This window comes from Rhinolophus sinicus, chromosome 12 (assembly GCF_057876585.1).
Source record: "Rhinolophus sinicus isolate RSI-liver-muscle chromosome 12, RSI-T2T, whole genome shotgun sequence".
In the NCBI taxonomy this organism is placed as follows: domain Eukaryota; kingdom Metazoa; phylum Chordata; class Mammalia; order Chiroptera; family Rhinolophidae; genus Rhinolophus; species Rhinolophus sinicus.
In genome coordinates this window covers 52,927,065-52,945,742 of record NC_142512.1, presented here as the reverse complement: position 1 = coordinate 52,945,742, position 18,678 = coordinate 52,927,065, and the positions used below count along the sequence as shown (strand labels likewise).

The 18,678-nt window shown below is 55.3% G+C and overlaps 1 protein-coding gene across 1 annotated transcript in view; it reads right to left on the bottom strand.

Annotated features, from left to right (window-relative positions):
- MYO15B (myosin XVB) overlaps positions 1-17,931 on the bottom strand; it is a 32,353-nt gene extending 14,422 nt beyond the window's left edge. Inside the window, exons 1-24 of the mRNA XM_074319366.2 lie at positions 15,744-17,931; positions 15,313-15,376; positions 14,963-15,072; positions 14,721-14,795; positions 14,264-14,360; positions 13,901-14,004; positions 13,669-13,732; positions 13,368-13,481; positions 13,067-13,228; positions 12,402-12,515; positions 12,229-12,287; positions 12,020-12,152; positions 10,821-10,916; positions 10,434-10,565; positions 8,132-8,257; positions 5,110-5,187; positions 4,808-4,923; positions 4,674-4,719; positions 4,400-4,524; positions 3,887-4,004; positions 3,483-3,646; positions 1,271-1,364; positions 578-634; positions 208-265 (exon numbers count right to left, since the gene is read on the bottom strand). Of these exons, the coding sequence (XP_074175467.2) occupies positions 208-265; positions 578-634; positions 1,271-1,364; positions 3,483-3,646; positions 3,887-4,004; positions 4,400-4,524; positions 4,674-4,719; positions 4,808-4,923; positions 5,110-5,187; positions 8,132-8,257; positions 10,434-10,565; positions 10,821-10,916; positions 12,020-12,152; positions 12,229-12,287; positions 12,402-12,515; positions 13,067-13,228; positions 13,368-13,481; positions 13,669-13,732; positions 13,901-14,004; positions 14,264-14,360; positions 14,721-14,795; positions 14,963-15,072; positions 15,313-15,376; positions 15,744-17,791 (4,354 nt within the window). The 5' untranslated portion in view covers positions 17,792-17,931. The remainder of the gene's footprint in view (positions 1-207; positions 266-577; positions 635-1,270; positions 1,365-3,482; positions 3,647-3,886; positions 4,005-4,399; positions 4,525-4,673; positions 4,720-4,807; positions 4,924-5,109; positions 5,188-8,131; positions 8,258-10,433; positions 10,566-10,820; positions 10,917-12,019; positions 12,153-12,228; positions 12,288-12,401; positions 12,516-13,066; positions 13,229-13,367; positions 13,482-13,668; positions 13,733-13,900; positions 14,005-14,263; positions 14,361-14,720; positions 14,796-14,962; positions 15,073-15,312; positions 15,377-15,743) is intronic.
- Positions 17,932-18,678: the final 747 nt, after the last annotated feature.

Genomic DNA, 18,678 nt, shown 5'->3' with positions numbered 1-18,678 from the left:
GCAGCCCAGAAATGCCCAGGTGAGGCACCTGGCTCTGGTACCGCCTCTAGCCATCACCACCAGCTCCCAGCCCCATGCAGAGGGGGCCGGGCAGTGAGCTCAGGGGAGCCCAGAGCATCAGAGGGAGGGACCACAGGGACAGACCCTCTGCACAGTAGAGGGACTGGGGGAGGGGTCATGGCAAGACTGATACCAGTCAAGACTCACCTTCTGCTGTCCTCAGCATGACAGCCAGCTCAGCCGGGATCTCCAGGCGGCCCAGCTCCTGGCAGGGTGGAACAAGTGACCAGGTGCTGAGGGAGGGGCACAGGCACCCAATATCCCTCCTTACCCCAGGTCTATAAACATCCCCTCCGAAGGCCAAGGATTCTGACCCTGGACAGTCATACAAACAGGGCCCCAGGAGCCCTCAGAGGGAAACCAAGGTCACCCAGGCCTCTTCTCAGTGGGCACAACAGATGTCCCTGAGGGACAGGACCCATGCCAGCACCCCTGGGGCCCCATGGTCCCCCTCAAGCTGTGCCCGGTTCAGCAGGTTCATAACCCAGCGACACCCTCTAGCTTCTAGGCCACCTACCATGCTTGATGTGTTCTCGGAGGCCCTGCCGCCGTGCCAGCCACACCAATGCCCAAGCTGTCAGGGGAGACGCAAGAAGAACTGAGCCACCATGAGCCTCCTGGTGGCCCCTGCCCAGCTTGGCAGTTCAGCTGTCCCTTCTTGCCCCCTAGAGGCCCCGGCACCAGCAGAGGAACAAGCACAGACCCAGAAGGGCCAACTGCCTGTCGCCAGCCCTCAGAACCCTCACCAGCCTTAGCACTGTGGGTCTCACTGCCTGTTTGCCAGGGCACTGGGAAGAGAACAGGATGACGGGAAGGAATGGTCCCAGGGGACAAAGTCCAGCCAGGGAGGTGACAGAGCCGGGGGCAGTATGTGGGCACTGACCTTTGAGCTGCTTTATGGCTCTCAAATTAGAGTCATCCCGTAAGAGAAGGAAGCAGGTGTGCCCCACGGAAGGGCTGGAGGGGATGGGAAGACACCTTAGGCTGGAGGGAACAATGGGTCCGGGGACCGGCAGGGATGAAGGAAGGCAATGATCTCCTGGACGCCCCAGCCTACTCTGGCCAGGCAGACAAAAGTGGGAAGAGCTCAACCAGCAATGGTCTCTGAGGCCTTGACTTTGTGTGGTTGGGCCAGGAGGGTGGATGCTGCCAGGGTCGGCCAGCTTGGCCAGCAAGGTGCCTGAGCAGGAGCCCCACCCAAACACCTCACCTGCAGTCTCTGCCGTCTCCAGAGCAGTGGCCGGGCCACCAGTAGGATGGTGTTCAGCTGTCCCAGAGCCGCCCGCCGCCGGAGGTACCGCTTCCTGAAAGCCCGGAAGCAGAGTGGGGAGGCGTCCAAACTTACCCTCAGTACCCGAATCCTCCAAGCCAAGAATGTAAAAACTGATCCCAGGCCAGTGAACTCCCTGGGTGCTTCATGGAAGCAAAAAGAACAGGGCAGGACACTTTGAAAGAATAGGTCAACTGAGAAGCTGTTCGGTCGAGCGGATTGAGATCTCAGACTCTGGAGCTGACTATCTGGGGCCATTCATCTCCTGTTCAGTCACAGTGGTCTTGGATAAGTTACTTTACCTCTCTGGGTTTTAGTTTTGTCATCTGTGAAAATGAGGATTTTTCTAATACCTGCCCCACGATAAGATTAGATGAATTAATAGACGATAAGTGTTCAGAATAGTCTGGCATGTTATTATTTAAGGAGCAGAACTTCTAAAAATGAAAAACATGACATCACTGAAAATCTAATAGGAAATCCTGGAAGGAACAACATTCAGATAAAACGTCTTTGAGAATTTTCCAGATGTAGGAAAGCCCAGACTCCTCACTGAAGGAACCCGAGTGGGAGAAACATTTAAAAATAAGTCCACAGCTCTCGTGCATCAAAGGACATTATCCTTTGTGAAAAGACAACCCATAGAACGGAGGCCATTTGCAAATCACATATTGAATAAGGTTTAATATGCATGATATATAAAGAACTCCTACAACTCAACAACAAAAAGACAAATAACCCAATTAAAAAGCAGAAAGCAGGCAGAGGACTTGAATAGATACTTCTCCAAAAATACACAAATAGCCCATAAGCACATGAAAAGATGCTCCACCATCATTAGTCACTAGGGAAATACAAATCAAAACCTCAGTGAGACGCTACTTCACACCCACTGGGATGGCTGGAATTAAAAAAGTGGAAAATAAGTGTTGGCAAGGATGTAGAGAAAGTGGAACCCTCATGCACTGCTGGTGCAGCAGCTGTGGAAAACGGTTTGGTAGTTCCTCAAAAAGCGACGTAAACATAGAATTACCATATGACCCAGCAATTCCACTCCTCATATAGACCTCAAAGAATTGAAAGCAGAGACTCAAACACCTACTTGCACACTCGTGTTCATAGCAGCGTTATTCACAATAGCCTAAAGGTGGAAACCACCCAACTGTGCCTGATGGATGCATGGATAAACAAAATGTGGTCTGTCCATACAATGGAACATTATTCAGCCTTTTAAAGGAAAGGAATTTCTGATCCATGCTGCAACATGGATGAACCCTGAAAACATTCTGCTCAGTGCAATAAGCCAGACATAAGAGAAAATATTGTATGAGTTGACTTACACAAGTATCTAGAACAGGCAGATTCATAGTCACAGAAAGAAGATTGGAGGTTATCACGGGCTGGCTGTAGGGAAGGCAGAGTGGGAATTATTGCTTAATGGGGACAGAGGTTCTGTTGGAGACAAATACATTTGGAAATAGGGAGTGGTGATGGGTACCCCCTCTCCGGAGCCTTCCCTGGTGTCTAGAGCACTGCCCTCGCTTGTTCTCAGAGCTTTGGGGTAGCCAAGGGCCCCCAGACAGGCAGCTGGTTTACTGTCTGCCTCTGACTCCCCAGCTAGCATTGGAAACCCCACCTCTGCCTTCATCCCTAGGTCCTCAGTCTGGCCCAGCGTAAATAGAGGTCAATCAGTAGCTGTTGGATGAATAAACTAAGGCAGGCAGGCTGTGAAGGGTGACAAGGGGAGTGACAAAGGAAGGGAGTTAACAAGGTGAGAACAGGGAGGGAAGTGTCATAGGACCTGGAAGTCCAAAGAGCCTGGAGTGTAACAGTCTGGCCAAAATCCAAGGCAGGGACTCATGCTGTTAAAAGATCATTCCTGCTGCAGAATGACAAGTAGACTAGACCAGACCAGAACAAAGAACACTCAAGGAGTCGAGACTGCAGGTTTGGGTGTCCTCAACAGATCATGAGCTTCCCGTGACAGGGGGTATTCAAGCAGACTGCGTGGGTGTGGGCAGGATGCTGTCAAGGACAGTCCAGTGATGATGGGAGGGCACTGGGGCAGGCAGACTTGCCTTGAGGCCTTATGTCTCCCTGACCCTGCCCCACCACCTGAGGAGGCCCGTGGCCTCCCCCGACCCCTGCAGACCTGGCCTGGAGCCCCCGCACACGAGCCTGCATCCGAGGCAGGAGGCGGAGGCGCTGGCGGGAGATGCAGGCGAGGAGGCCGCGATGCAGGGTAAGCAGCGCCTGGGAACGACGCTGGGCCCAGTGCTGCTCAAGCTGCCGCCAGCCCGGCTCTTGCAGCAGGATCTAGGGGCAGAGGCACGGGCTGGATGCAGGCCAGGTGTGGGTGCCAGGGGGCCAGGGCCCACCCTGCTCTTTTCCTGAAGCCTCAGCCCCCTCCCTTCCAGCCAAATCATCTATTCTCCTGAGGTGCCTGGGACACCTGCCACACTCCATCTCCCCCCCACCCAGAATGAACACCAAATCCTGAGTTTGTCCCAGAATGCTGCTCTCCCATCATGTCTGCCCCTCTGCACACACACCCACCTGGGTGGATCCAAGGTGACAGAGGGGCGACTCAGCTCCCAGCACCTGGCTCAGGATGGTGCCACACTTCTCCCGGTCAGAGAGCTCTCCCTGCCCCTCTGTCCCCAGGGTCCGGAACCTGCCCCAAGGACAGAGTCAAGGTTGAAACAAGCACAGTGTAAACCTCCCTCCACACTGACACCCCAGGACCGTAGATGTCTATTCAGTCTCTAAGTCATTCAACAATCATTTGGAAAGCACCTACTATGTGCTAGGCACCCAGGAGAGTTTTGCTGAATGGAGGAGGGGCAGTGAATGGAGAGAGAGAGATGGAGGGAGAGAAGGGGGGAGAGAGAGAGAGAGAGAGAGAGAGAGAGAGGAAGGGTTGGATGCTAGGCCCCGGGCCTCTGGGAAAGTGGGTCCGCCTCCACCCTGAAGGAAGCCCAGGTCTGCCAGTCACTGCAGGTGGCCTTCCTCATGAGTCCTGTCCCTGAGGTGTGTGGGCCCTTGGCTGCCCCCATCCTGGAGCCTTACCTGGCCAGGAAGGCCTGGAAGGTTACCCGTACTGGGAAGTTGGCGCTGCGGGTACAGACAGTCTCCAGGACACCTGCCTGGCGCAGCTGCTCTGCCACGTGTCCCACATCAAAAAGGCCTGGAAACTGTGGCCATGGGACAGAGCAATGACAGCTGGAGTCAAGGGCTTAAAGTTGTGGGGAAAGCAGGACAGGGTACAAGCAGGGAGGAGGCAGGCTGAGAAGGGCAGGGCAGGGGTGGGAGGGCTCTGGGGCCAGGAGCTGGGGCAGCTCACCTTGCCGGGGTTGGGGTTGAGGCACTGGATGAAGTAGACATGGCTCCTGACGGGTGGAAGGAGGGCGTCACTTGGGTACAGATCAGCCACCCATCCAATTCCCTGCCATTGGGTGTGGGGGGCATTGTTCTCACCTGCCCAGCCTGGCTAGGAGGTCCTCTAGGGACTGCTGGAAGCGAGAGGCCAGTGTGGGTTTGCCTTGCCCGCCCCCAGCCTGGGGCTCTGCCTCCTGGAACAGGCTTCTCACTAGCTGTGGGGAGAGAGGGGGCTGAGCCAGCTCACCTACCCAGCCTGTCCATAGCCCTGCCTGCTGCCCACCCCAGGGAGCCAGGGAGCTGGAGGGCGAGCCCTTTGAGCAACAGTGTCCAGGCAAGAAAGGCAGGATGGGGAGAGAGAGTGTGGAGGGCTGGGGACCCAAGAAGGGCTGCAGGGGGACCTGGAGCTGGCTTTGGGCAAGCATTTCCACCACAGCAGGGTCAAGGTCATCCCGGTTTCTGTTTAAAAACTTGTGAACCTGCAAGAGACAATGTGGGGAGGGGAGGAAAAGCCAAGGAGGGGAAGGCTGGGTGTGGAGGCTGGTCCCCTTGTCAAATGATCCAGCCTCTCCCCTCCGAGTTATAAGGCCACCTTTGTCTCTCCAGCTAATGGTGCTGGGAAAACTGGAAATCCACATGCAAGAGTGAAGTTGGACCCTTATCTCACACCATATCTAAACATTAACTCAAAATGAATGGATTAAAGTCCTAAATGTAAGACCTGAAACTATAAAACACTTAGAAGAAAACATAAGAAGGAAGCTTTACGACATCAGACTTGGCAATGATTTCCTGAATATGACACCAAAAGCACAGGCAACAAAAGAAAAAAAATAGATACACTGGATTTAAACCCAAATTAAACACTTTCGTGCATCAAAAGACACTAGTCAGAGAATGAAAAGGTGGCCTCCTGAGGCCGGCAGAAACATGGACACTGAGACCCCGCCACCGCCACCAGGCCCCAGGAAGAGAAGTTAAGCTTCTAGAGAAACCTATTGGACAATCTCCACAGCAGATGGCCTACAAAAGATGGGTGACACTGAGCTTCCCATGTAACTTGAACCAGTCAAGTAGACTAGCCCAACAAGCTGAGTCGAGATGAGGTTTGTCAGATGATACTGTCACCACAGCTGCTAAGAGTATGATGGAAGAACGCCCACTGAATCCCACTGAAAAGGACATAGAATGTACGTGTTAAGTAAAAGCACATCATCTGCATTTCAGATTTTAAAAATCTTCTCAAGTAAGCTATGTTTATATTACCAAAGAGAGAGGGAGGGAGGGAAGGCGCGCGCGCGCGCGAGAGAGAGAGAGAGAGAGAGAGAGAGAGAGAGAGAGAGAGAGAGAGAGAGAGAGAGAACCCACAGAATAGGAAAGTATCACATATCAGATAAGGAATTCCTATGACTCAACAAGGAAAAAACAAACAACTCAATTCAAAAATGGGCAAAAGACTTGAATAGTCATTTCTCCAAAGCTATACAAATGGCCAAGAAGCACATGAAAAGATTCTCAGCATCACTAATCATTAGGGAGATGTAAATCAAAACCACAATGAGACACCACTTGACACCCACCAAGTGGCTGGAATTAAAAACAAAAACCAAAAAACGGTAAAATAACAAGTATTGGCAAGGATGTAGAGAAACTGGAACCCTCTCACACTGCTGGTAGGGGTGTAAAATGGTGCAGCCACTGACAAAAACAGTTTGACGTTCTTCAAAAAGCTAAACGTAGAGTTACCATCTGACCCAGCAATTCTACTTCTAGATACGAGTAGATACCCGAAAGAGTTGAAAGCACAAACTCAGATACTTGTACACCCGTATTCATAGCAGCATTATTCACAAGAGCCAAAAGGTGGAAGCGACCCAAGTGTCCATCGATGGAAGAATGGTAAACAAAATGTGCTCCATCCATACAATGGAGTATTATTCAGGCATAAAGGAAGGATTTATGCTACAACATGGGTGAACCCTTGAAACACGGTTAGTGTAATAAGTCAGACACAAAAGAAATGTGTGTGTGTGTGTGTGTGTGTGTGTGTGTGTGTGTGTGTGTTATGATTCCACTTAGAATAGGCAAACTTACAGAGACAGAAAGTGGATTAGACATTACCAGGGGCGGGGGGGGGGGAAGGAGAATGGGGAATTAGTGTTTAATGGGGACAGAGTTTCTGTTTGGGATAATGAAAAAGTTCTAGAAATAGTGGTGATGGTTACCAACAATGTAAATGTACATAAAGCCACTGAATTGTACACTTAAAAATGGTTAAAATGGTAAATTTTATGTTATGTATATTTGGCCACATTTTTAAGGCCACCTTTGCCTAGTTTCTTTACATACTCTTGGGTTTGTTGGGGGCTTTCAATTTTGTTCCATTGATGGGTCTGTACCTTACCAATACCTTATCAATACCCTTTTAATTACCAGAGCTTTAAAACATGGTTTCATATCCAGTAGAGCAAATTCTTCCACAATCTTTTGCTTTTCAATATCTTATTGTCTATTCTCATGTATTTCTTTTCCAGATAATACTTCAGAATAATTTCATCAAAACCCATTCCTCCTCCTCCTCCCATAAAAACCCCATCGGGGTATTGTTTGGAATTGTATCACTTTTCTAGATCACCTGGGAAAGAGTGAACAACATTAGGGCTCCCAACATGAACGTGGTTTGTCCCTCTATTTTTAAGTCTTCTTTTGTGACCTTCAATACAGTTTCATAGTTTTTTTTATTCAATCTCCTTGTTCTGTTTTTCTTTTTTTTCTTCTTTTAATGTGATTTCTTTTCTTTTCTTTTCTTTTCTTTTTAAAGATCTAATTGCCATATACCCGTTTTGTTTCTTGTTTGGGTAACTCCTGGATAGTTTTTTTGTTTGTCTGTTTTTTCCCTTCTACAATTAGAGCACATTGCCTCCTCCAGGAAGCCTTACATGACTTTCCCCACTTGAAACCAGTCACAGGGTCCTACTCTGTACCAGGCCCCCTCCCCTCAGAGCCTCTCCTTTTAGGTAGGTGTGCAGTGGATGGGAAAGTCCCTTCAGTGAGCACTTAGTATGTGCCAGGTCCCTGCCCAGCCACTTTCAGGTTATTACTGCATTTAAGCCATGCAATCTGTAGGACAGATTCCCACTCCCATTTTACAGATGAGGAAATGGAGGCTCAGAAGGAGAGTGGAACTTCTTCTGAGGCTGAGCCAGGTCCCATATGCATGCTCTGCCCTTTTCTGGTTTGGAGGGTCCCACAGCTTCTACTACCCCACCCCCTAATGCTGGCTCAGAACTGGATGGGGCCCCAGTAGGTACACACAGATGGCCAAGCCTTGGAAGGTGCCTCCCCTCACCCACTCCTGTCACCTGTCAGGTGACTCAGCTCTGAGAGGAACACCAGGGTCACACTGTCTCTGATTAACCCTACCTGGTAGGTGACAGTTCCTGCATAATGTCGAATGGTGAAGATAGGAAGGGGCAGCTGGGGCTTGGCGTAGCACGGGTGGTCTCCATGGTGATAGTGGCACTTCTGGAGGAAGGTGTGGTCTGTGGCCTGATGAGACAGACAGGCTTCCCTCAGGCCTATGCTGCTGCTCCCCCAGCCTGGACTGCGCTCCCCTCCCCTCTCCCCCACTCCGTGGCATCGAATCTGAGGTGAGCTTTGCTTTTGTTTCCCAAACGTCTTCCTCAGACAGGAAGAGTCACTCCATATTTGAGTCCTTATAAAGGGCGAGCTCTCTCCCTCCTGGTGACTACTTGAACAGCAAAGAACTATTTGAGAAAAACACAGTCGCCTTGGTCAATAAAAGACACACTGAAACTCAGTCAATAAAATAATTTTACAGAAACGGGCCAGGGGCGGGGAGGGAGACAGGGACTTTAAGAGAGATCCAGTAATCACTCCTGGGAGTGTGGCCTCATACCTATAGGTGTTTCTAAACAAGTCTTTCAAGGAAACTTCAAAAAAGCAACCCGGCAGAAGTTATTTTATGGGTCTAAGGAACATATAACCACAAATGCATGGGGTACACCCGCCTTAATGTTACATAGATGGGACATGTGGCTTGGGGTAGTAATTCAGGGCTCAACACCCAACACAGACTCGAAAAGAGCTGTTTCAAAGAATGGAGACCTAATGCTGAGCCCTGGAAAAACCATGCTGTGTGATTCCAAAAGGGGCCCTGAGACGTCAAAGACACCTGTGATAAGTTTTCTTAAAACTTTATGAAGGGGCAGGCCCGGTGGCTCAGGCGGTTAGAGCGCCATGCTCCTAACTCCGAAGGCTGCCGGTTCGATTCCCACATGGGCCAGTGGGCTCTCAACCACAAGGTTGTCAGTTCAATTCCTCGAGTCCCGCAAAGGGATGGTGGGCTCTGCCCCCTGCAACTAAGATTGAACATGGCACCTTGAGCTGAGCTGCCGCTGAGCTCCCGGATGGCTCAGTTGGTTGGAGCGCATCCTCTCAACCACAAGTTCGACTCCCTTGAGAGGTGGTGGGCTGCGACCCCTGCAACTAGTAATGGCAACTGGACCTGGAGCTGAGCTGTGCCCTCCACAACTAAGACTGAAAGGACAACAACTTAAGGACAACAACTTGACTTGGAAAAAAGTCCTGGAAGTACATACTGTTCCCCAATAAAGTCCTGTTCCCCTTCCCCAATAATTAAAAAAAAAGAATACAACTTTATGAAATGTGAACCGGGAAAAGCAATCATTTATGAATCAACATGCTGGGTTTACCTGGTAAGGGATTTCAAATGTGTATGAATATTACATATAAAATAATGTCATTATAATAGATAATATATTCATATTATCATATACTATTACGTTTATATTAATACTGATTGATGAAATATGACCTTTGAATAATTTTATCATTAGTTTTCATCTTTTATTTTCAACCTCTAAATGGGAAAATGGGGGGTCATCTCATAGCTGGGGTCATGGTATATACCTGAAATGGCTTCAGATCCCAGAGGGGGCCCAAGCCACACACATGCTCTCGTGACCCTGAACACCCATCCATGGAGCCATCCTGGTGTGACTTTGTGTGTGTGTGTGTGTGTGTGATTAACACCTCTCTCCTGTTACACTGCAGGCTCTAAGGGAGGGACTGGGTCTATTTTTGCTCACCTTTTTATCTCTAGCATAGTTCCTGGCACACATATTCATTCATTCACGCATTCATTCAATATTTAGTGAACCCTTAACGGTGTACCAGGCACCATGCATAGCGCTAGAACAGAATCCTGCAGACAAGGGCCCAGCCCTATGGCGCTCAGTCTAGCTCTGGAGAAAGAATCAATGAACACGCTGTAATTGCTCGTGGACACTAGTATTATAAAAATACAAGTAGGGCAGAGGCTGGAGAGTAACGGAAGCTATTAGGCAGGGGTGGGTGGAAGGCAGTATGTGTGGAATGGATTCACCCTGGCCAAGGCTTGCCGCTCCTGACTGGAGGCCTGAGGGACCCTTGCAAGCTCTGCAGAGCTCTGCGCAGTCCCCACCACCCTGCCCCTCCAACACTACTGTCCCCCATCTGCAACGAGGACTTGAAGAACCTCAGAGAAGACAGGCATCTTGCTCAAGGTCACCCAGAGCCATGGTCTGAATCCAGTGCAGCCACTGCCTCCCCAAGCTGTGCTGAGGGGCTGGCTGTCGACAGGGTCCCTGGACCCCATCAGCTTGTCACTTCCCCACTCCCTGTCTCACCGCTGGGGGCTCACCTGGGACAGCCACGTCTGGGCATCCAGGATACTCAGGAGGCTGTGGGGCTGGCCGACCAGGAGGTCCAGGCACGACTCCCTCGGGGGCTGGGCGATGGGCACCCAGGGCAGCAACTCTCGCTGACACTCCTCCTGGGAACAGACCGCATTTGGCTACTTACGGAGCCTACCCACGTTCCTGGGGGGCCTCGTCTGAGCCAGAGCTGGGGTGGTCCTCCCATTTCATAGATGAGTAAACTGAGGCTCAGAAGGACTGAGACAGCCCATAGCACGTGAGCTTTGGGGCAGAGCTCTCAGTGCAGTGCCTTCTTTTTTTTACTAGGGATGGCTTGTGTTCTGGGAAATAGCTGGGTGCCCCCTTCCGCATCCATGCCCGGGTCCCTTTACCTCCTCCTGGGCCAGCAGCATCTGGACGGAGAGGAGCTGCAGGCGTTCACTGGCAAGGTTGTTGCACAGTTGCTCCAGGCCATTGACCCGCAGGGCCTGGGGGCATGTGGGCAGTGAGGTGGGTGCCCACACAGGTGGGGAAACAGGGCAGGTGTGGAGGGCCGGCACACATTCCTGGTACCCTGCATCCCTCTCTCACAGGGCTGCCTACATTCTCCCCAGCACTCAGGGAAGAGTGGTGCCCCAGGGCTGATGCTGCAGCCTACAGGGTCAAGTGCAAAGGCCCTGGCACAGTGTGCAGGCCGCCTTAGCCCAGCCCAGCCGTAGTCAGGCCTCCCTCTACGATCCCACACCCCTGCCCTCTGCCGCAGCATGGCTGTGAGCCTTCAGGCCTCTGGTCGCAGCCACCCTGTGGTCTGGAAGCCTCCTTAGCCTGCAGCCTAGCTCACTGGCTATCAGTATCCCACATCCTCATAAGTAGGGCTCCAGGCTGCCGCCTCCAAGAAGCAGTCGCCATTCCTCCGGCAGGGATTACAGGCTCCTTCCTCTGTGCCCCCCAGCACTTTACTGGTAATCCCAGCAAGCCCCCACTTCCTGTAGCTTGCAGAGTTTTCACATGCTCTAAATCATATGCACGAGCGCACATGAACACACACACACACTTGTCATGTCATCCCCCCCTTCAGAGAGGGGATGGTGACCAAGGACACACTGGGGAGCAGAAGGGAGCGGGCGCGGGGGTGCAATGAGCAGTGCCAATCCAGGAATGGAGGGTGGCACCACCTCTTGCTCTAGCCCCCTCCTTCCTGCCCTGAGAAGGTGGGATCTTCTGGGGTGAAGAGCTTATGAAAAGTCAGGGTGATGTGGGGGACTCCCTCTCTCCACTCCTCTCGGTGTACAGCAGGTGAGGCTACGGGCCGACCCGTCATAGGGTCTCTGTCTTCCACTGCCTTCGAGGCTCCTGTGAGACTCTGCAAGGCCAAGCAGGACAGAACTCTCCGGAGGCGATGTCAAGACTGGACAGAGGGGAGCAGAGAGGCTGCACCTCTGGAGTGTGCAGCTGTCTCCTGAACCATCTCAGGGCCAGGCAGGCAAACAGCTCACGAGTGCCCCCCACAGGAGAAATGGAGCTGCTGGGGTCCCCAGAAATAAGCAGGATGAGATGGGCACCCCGTGCTGGGCCCCACCCAAGGTGTGACCTCAAAGCCATAGATGTCCACAACAGTGACAGTGTCCATGCCGTCTCCCTCCCGGGGTGGTGCCAGCCGCGAGTTGGTCGTCCTCAGAAGCCAGGTGAAGAGCCGCGAGTACAGGGCCTTGGCCAGGGCGTCCCTGTGGGCATGGTGTGTGAGCCAAGTGCAGCACAGAGCCAGGTGGGGTGACAGCGCTCTCCTGCCCCCAGGGCCACCTGGCATCAATGGCGCTTTCCATGGGGAGGAATCTCGAGGCCCGGCCATAAGGCGTTTCCTGGAGGGCAGAGGATGTGTACGTGGTACGTCAGGCCCAAGGCCCACCTGGGTGCTCAGCAAGCCTTCAGGTGGCCTGGTTGGGCCCGTGCCTCCCCAGGACCCTCGAGCTCACCATGACCCTCCTGGTGACAGCCCCCTCCAGGCGATCGGGTGGTACTCGCAGCAGCCTTGCTGCCATGTGGATCTCGGCCCAGCTGGACACAGCAGCCACCTCCTGAGACTCGCTCTGGACAGAGGAGGGAGGGAGCAAGGGGAGCTCTGCTTGTGCCTCCCACAGGGCAGGGGCCAGGCCTGGCTTTGCCTAACAAGCTGCCCTGCTACCCAAAGGTAGACCTGGGCAGGTAGGAGCCGGCTCTGGAGTCTAAGAATGTGAGTCCTGACTTGACTTCTTTGCTAGCTGGCTGGTCCTACTAAGTGTCTTCTCTCAGCCTCCACTGTCTTACTATTAAAGGGGACACAATGCCCTGGAGGTCCAGGTGCTGTGATGAGAACCGAATTAGAAAACATATGGACGTGATTTATACAGTGCCAGGTACATAACAGCTGCTCAATGAGTGCCAGGTATGTTTCCCAGTGGTGGCAGCTTTGGGGACAGACATTGGCGTAGATGCAGAAAATCCAGGTCTCAGTTTTCTTGTCTATACAATGGGAATCTGCCTGCTTTCCCGGGCAGTTGAAGGCGGCCCAGGGCTTTGCCTCACACAAGTGGTGGGCATCATTATTGTTGCCGATTATGCAAACAGGCCACACAGGTCCGGCGCCTCAGGGGAAGCCCACCTCTGATGAGGAGAAGCAGATGTTGCCCAGCTGCAGGATGGTGGCCAGCACAGCCCAGACTGCGGTCAACTCCTCGGGGCACAAGCCCAGCGCCTGCAGGGCCTTCACCAGTCCTGTGAGGTCCTGGGCATCCTCCTTGCCCTGGAGCCTGCAGGCCCGGCCCTACAGGGCAGAGCAAGGGTGGGGAACAGGGCCTGGCCACCCTTAGCCTCTTTCCACTTCAGCTCCCCCTCAGATCCCTCTGCCGAGACCTTTCCCTGGGCAGGCCCTGTCGCCTGCACCCAATGCACCTCGTCCCTACCTGGTTGAGGTAGTGGTAGGTCTCTGGCTCCTGCAGGGAGAGCCGCTCCCGTTCCACAGGGTCCAGCCCTGCTAGCAGCTCGTAAAAAACATGGAAGCTCCGCTCTGCCTGGGCCTTGGAGGAGGACTGACTTAGGGGGAGCAGTGGCCTGATTCTGTGCCCCAGAGCCAGCAAGGACAAATCCTGGGGAAGGCAGGCCTGGGGGCTTAGGGACCACAGCCCCCCGACTCCACACACAGTGGCCCCTCCCTCTTTCCCACTCTGAGAGCTGGCAAGTGTTGAGCAGCAGGGTGGGTCTTACCTGAAACACCACCCTTGAGGTCTCAAGCAGATAATGTGACACAGAAGCTCCCACGATGACCCCACTGTGGGCACAGGACACTGGCTGGGGGTATCCAGGGTGCATGCAACCCAGGGGCCCCACTCAGAATGGGACCCACCATGGGCTGGACCCAAGGGCAACAGCCTTAGGTTCCCAGTAAAGGGAGGTAATCATGCGTGCCCCCTGTGCCCACCTGGACCCCATCACTCACTGCTGCAGGCAGAGGCATAAGACCTGGCCGAAGCGGCTGGCGTTAGCATTGAGGACTGTCTTGGCATGGCCGAAGCTGCCAAGCAAGGGCAGCACGTCATCCAGCTGGGTGGGGGAAGGGCATTCAAGGATCCCCAGGAGCGGCAGTGGTGCCCACTGCTCAGGCATCGCAGCTGAAGGCGCTCTGTGCCTGGGGACTGTGCTGGTCCGTGGAGGGTCAGTCCACCCCACCCCAACCTGCCCCCACCGTAGGCAATGCCTGGGGCTGTCCCTGAGGAGAAGCCAGAGGCCTGAAGACCACCCTCCCGGCCCAAAGGAGGAGGGTTCCTCTTGGACCCCTGGGAAATGGCCAGCTGCCCCTTACCTGACACCCTCTGCCCCTTGTCTGCTCCTGCTCCAGACTGCTTAGGAACTGCACAATCTTTTTGGCAGCTTCTGTCTTCCCTGAACCACTGTGCCCACTGCAGGAGGGAAGGGCTGTTAGGGTCTCCAGGAAGGGGCACATGGACTGACCCCATTGAGCCCATGAAGTGGGGATATGCCCACCTGAAGGTGATATGCACCCTAAAGGAGACCCCCCAAAATGTGGAAAGATCGACCCCGGGCATGGAGACCAAACAGAAAAATGTACCCGAGATGTCTAATTCAAGAGACACATGTGGCGACTTCAGCCAGGAACACAGTCCTTAGAAAGTCCAGAGCTGCCACCCAGCAGTGGAGCAAACTGACCGTTTCAAATGCAGACCTCATGTGCCCCCACCCCCACCCCCAGCCCTCAGTGTGGCCTGTGGGTTCAGCCTAATAGGGCAGCCACGACCCACCTGACAAGAATGCAGGTGCCCTGCCCAGTGCTCTGAGACCGGCTATAGGCTGATGCCACGACGGCAAAGATATGTCTGGGGAAAGAGGGTAGGGGCAGATGAGAAGGCTGCCAGGGGCATCCAGCGCCCTTCTAGGTGAAGGCAGGACGTGCCCAAAGTCCCTAGGACTTTGGTCAATGGGACAGGCTGGGCCTTAGCAGCCTGGGGGATGAGCAAAGGATTGTTGAGGCAACATCACTTACGGGGTGGTGTTGGGGGCCTTCCTGGGACAGTAGCTGGCCAGGACCTCAGATGAGAAGAGAGGCAGGGGCTGGCGGGGGTTCAGAGCGAGCAGGAGGGGCCCCCCAAAGGTCTGGGGAAGAAAGCTGAAGCTCTCACCAGAACATGGAGGGAGCAGGAGATGCAAATGGAAAGGGACTCTGACGGTCCCCGGCCCAGCCCCCGGCTCCTTTCTGGGCTGGGTGCTGAACCCCTCTCTGAAGGGTTCAGCACCCAGCCCAGGAAGGACAAGCTCCAGAGGTGATGGAGGGCCCTCTGATCTCGGGGGAGAGGGAGTGCCAGCCCACCATCCCCTCCCTGGGTCCCCTCATACGTAGATTCTGCCCAGGTGGAACCTCTTCTTGAGGCACAGAAGCACGGAGCTGTCACACACCAGTCTGTGGGGACAGCAGGGTAGAGGAGCAGGGAGTTGTGTGGAGGGAAGTCCTAGGTTAGTGCTGCCACTGGCTGCAGAGACACTTTGGGCAAGTCATGCACTTCTCTGAGCCCTGTTCACACATAACACGGACCCAGCTGCTAAGTAAATTACCCCCCTCAAGGGCCTACAAGCAGGACCAGGCTGCTGACCCAGAGGGAAGCTTTGTGCCAATTAGAGAAGGAAGTCCTAGGCAGAGGTACCTGCCCCTTCCAGCCAGACGGCCTTTAGTGAGGCAACATCTCTACAATTTATAAAAACGGGAGTAGGGTGCGACAGGAGGAACTGTGTGACCCAGGTATGGCAGATTTGGAACCGTGCTCACTCACCGCAGCCGGGCCAGGTCCTCGGTGTCTTCCAGGACTTCCGTGAGGCTCCTGCCCTCAGCACCGGGAAAGGACGGCGCCTCCAGGCCGGTTCCGAGGCTCAGCTCCAGTTCCCTCTCTAGTGCTTCCTCGGTCTCATCCTCCGGCTCCCACCGTTCCCTCTGGGACCCACAGGGGCCCAGGCTCCTCTCTAGGGTGAGTCGGGGCAGCAGAGCGTGGGTGCCAAGCCCAGGGTCCTCGCTGGTGTCCGTGCCCTGCGCCCAGTGAACCGAAGCCTCGGCTTCCAAGGCCTCGGGCTCTGCTTGGCTGCTGGAGCCGCTCTCGTCTAGTGGGAGCTCGATGAGGGGAGTCGGGCAGAGGAGAGAGCCGCGGCGGGGCCCGGCCACCCCTTCTCCACTTGTCCTGCGCCCTTCACTGTCCCTTGAGGCCTCTGCACAAGGCCAAATGAGCCCCTCCCCGGCGGGGGCGTCTGCAGACGCTTCCTCTGAACTCCGGCTGCTCGACGACCTCCCCGCCCTGTGTATCCTGGGAAACACGACCGCGAACTTGGGATCCGGGGTCGGGTCTTCGTCCTCAGAAGGTTCTTCGCGGGCTGGGCTGGTCGCCGCCTGTGGGGAGCTCGGGCTGCCGCCAGGGGGAGCCCTCGGCCGTCCTCCCAATCCCGCGACGCCCGCCAAGCGCAGCGCTAGACGGCTCCGCAGCCGGGGCCCGCGACCCCGCCCATCGACCCCTCGCGGTCCCGCCCCCTGCTCCTCGCCTGCCCGCGGCCCCGCCCCCTGCCCCCTGTTCGCTCTGAGCCAGAGCCGACGCCACAGCCACCGGAGGAGGCCCAAAGCCCGAGCCACGCGCAGGAGCCGCTCCTTGAGGCCCGCGCGGCGGGGACCCGCGGCCTGGGAAGCGGGGCCTGGTTGGGGCCTCGCGCGGAGCCTGTGGAGCGCCACGAGGGCGGCCAGCGGTGCTGGGTCACCGGGTCCGTCTCCCCCTTCAGCTCCCGCTTCGCTCTCGTCCGCTGCTTCTTGCACCTTCCCCACCACCTTTCCGACCTGGCGTCGCTGATTCCAGGCAGTCGAGACCTCGGCCCCACCGGGCTCGGCGTCCCGCGGCTCCGCCTCCCGCTGCGTCCCTTTGTTACTCGTGTCCTGGGCCGGCTTGGGGTCCCGAGAAGCCCGCGACTTCTGAGGGACGCACGCGCGGCTGCTCTCGAGGGGACTGGAGGCCATGGCTTTTCTGCCCAATTCAGTCTCTTCGGCCTCCGTGTCCTGGCTCGCGGATCCTGGGGCTGCCAGTGGGCCCCGTCCAGGCCCGGCCCCCTCCGGACTCGAGTCCTTGTCTGTCCCGGAATCCTCGTGCGTTCCCTGGGGCCCCGTCCCCGACGATCCTTCCTGGCTCCGGGGTTTCGCGGGGGGCTCATCGCTGCTCGGGAGCTCTCCCGGCTCCAGCGCTGACTCTGACCCTGTTTGGGTACTTCCGGAGCCCGTGTCCGTTTGCTCCGATTTGGGCCGCAGCTCTGGAGCCCCGCTGTTCTGGCTGCCGTTTTCCTCGGCCTCGGGGGCTTCACTGTCCCGGCAGGAGCTGCCTCCGTCTCCCTGCGATGTATCCTCATTGAGTCCCCGCCGAACCGAGGGTCCGCGCCCTTTTTCTTCTCTCTTGTGGCGGCCGCGCTTGCCTGTCGTCCTTTCTCCTCGAGGGAGACTCTCCTCCTCCAGGCGTCCCGCATGTCTGTCCCCGGGCTCCCGGCTCTTCTTAGTCCCGCGTCCCCGACGCCGCGTGCTTTCTTGTCTCCCCTGGGCCTCCGATGAAGGACCAGCCCCGGGCCGTCTGTAGCCGCCGTTCCTATCCGCAATGGGCTTCTTGTGGACCCCAGAGGTCCCCTGGCCTCCCGCGGTGGCCGGCTCCAAGATTGGTCTTACCCCTCGGGCCTTACCACGACCCTGTCGGCGTTCCCGGCTGGGCACGCCATCTACGCTGGCGGACTGGGACTCCTGCTCCCGCGAGGCCGGACCCTCGGGTCCCTCCCGGCGTTGGGGTGCTTTGCCCTTCCTCTCACCCATGGCTGGCCCAGTGAAGAGGGGCTTCCCGGGTGTCTTCGTCCTCTCTTGTTCCCAAAGACCTGGCTACCCGCAGGCCCCCTCAGCCCTCCGCAGCGCACTCCCCCGGTTCTGCTCTAGCGGCGTCTACAGGCTCAATCTACCCCTCGTGTCTCCTGCCTTACGCAGGAGCATCAATAATGCAGGTGGCTGCGGGTTCTGACCCCTTCGGCCAACAATGGAGCGGAGGCCACCCAGGAAAGAGGAGACGCTGCAGCTGCGGGCAAAGGCCAGGGAAAGGACAACCCTGCTGCCCAGGAGTAGCTGCCAGCCTGGCACTGCGCCAAATAGGGGGCCCACTTTCAGCTTCTGCCTCACGACTTGCCCAACATGGGGAGAAAGGTGCGGAAGGAACCTGTTGGGCCATACCCCTAGTCCTGGGGCTCCAGGGGGCACCCACCCTCCTCCCTTAACCCCCTGGATTGTTCCAGGATGCTGGGGGCCAGGCTGACCTTGGCACACAGCTACCATAAGGTGTTTTGTTAGTTTTTTGTTGTTGTTCTATTACATTGTGAAATATAATTTAAAGAAAACATCATACAACAAAAATGTACACCTTGAACTGGTCAACTTGATACCCAGGAGAACAGGACCCCAACCTCTAGCCCAGTTCTCTATCCTCTCTTCCTCCTAATTTTCCCACTCATTCCTTACCCACCATCCACAATAACTTTCACCTCCTTTGGGTGTTTACTAGGAGCCAGGTGCCGTGCAATTTTACACTCATTTAATCCTTACAACCCTCCGAGGTAGTCCCTATTACTATGTCCTATTTTACATATAAGTAAACTAAGGCACAGGTGTGAGGTCATATACCCATGGTCACACAGCCAGTCACAGGCAAAGCCAAT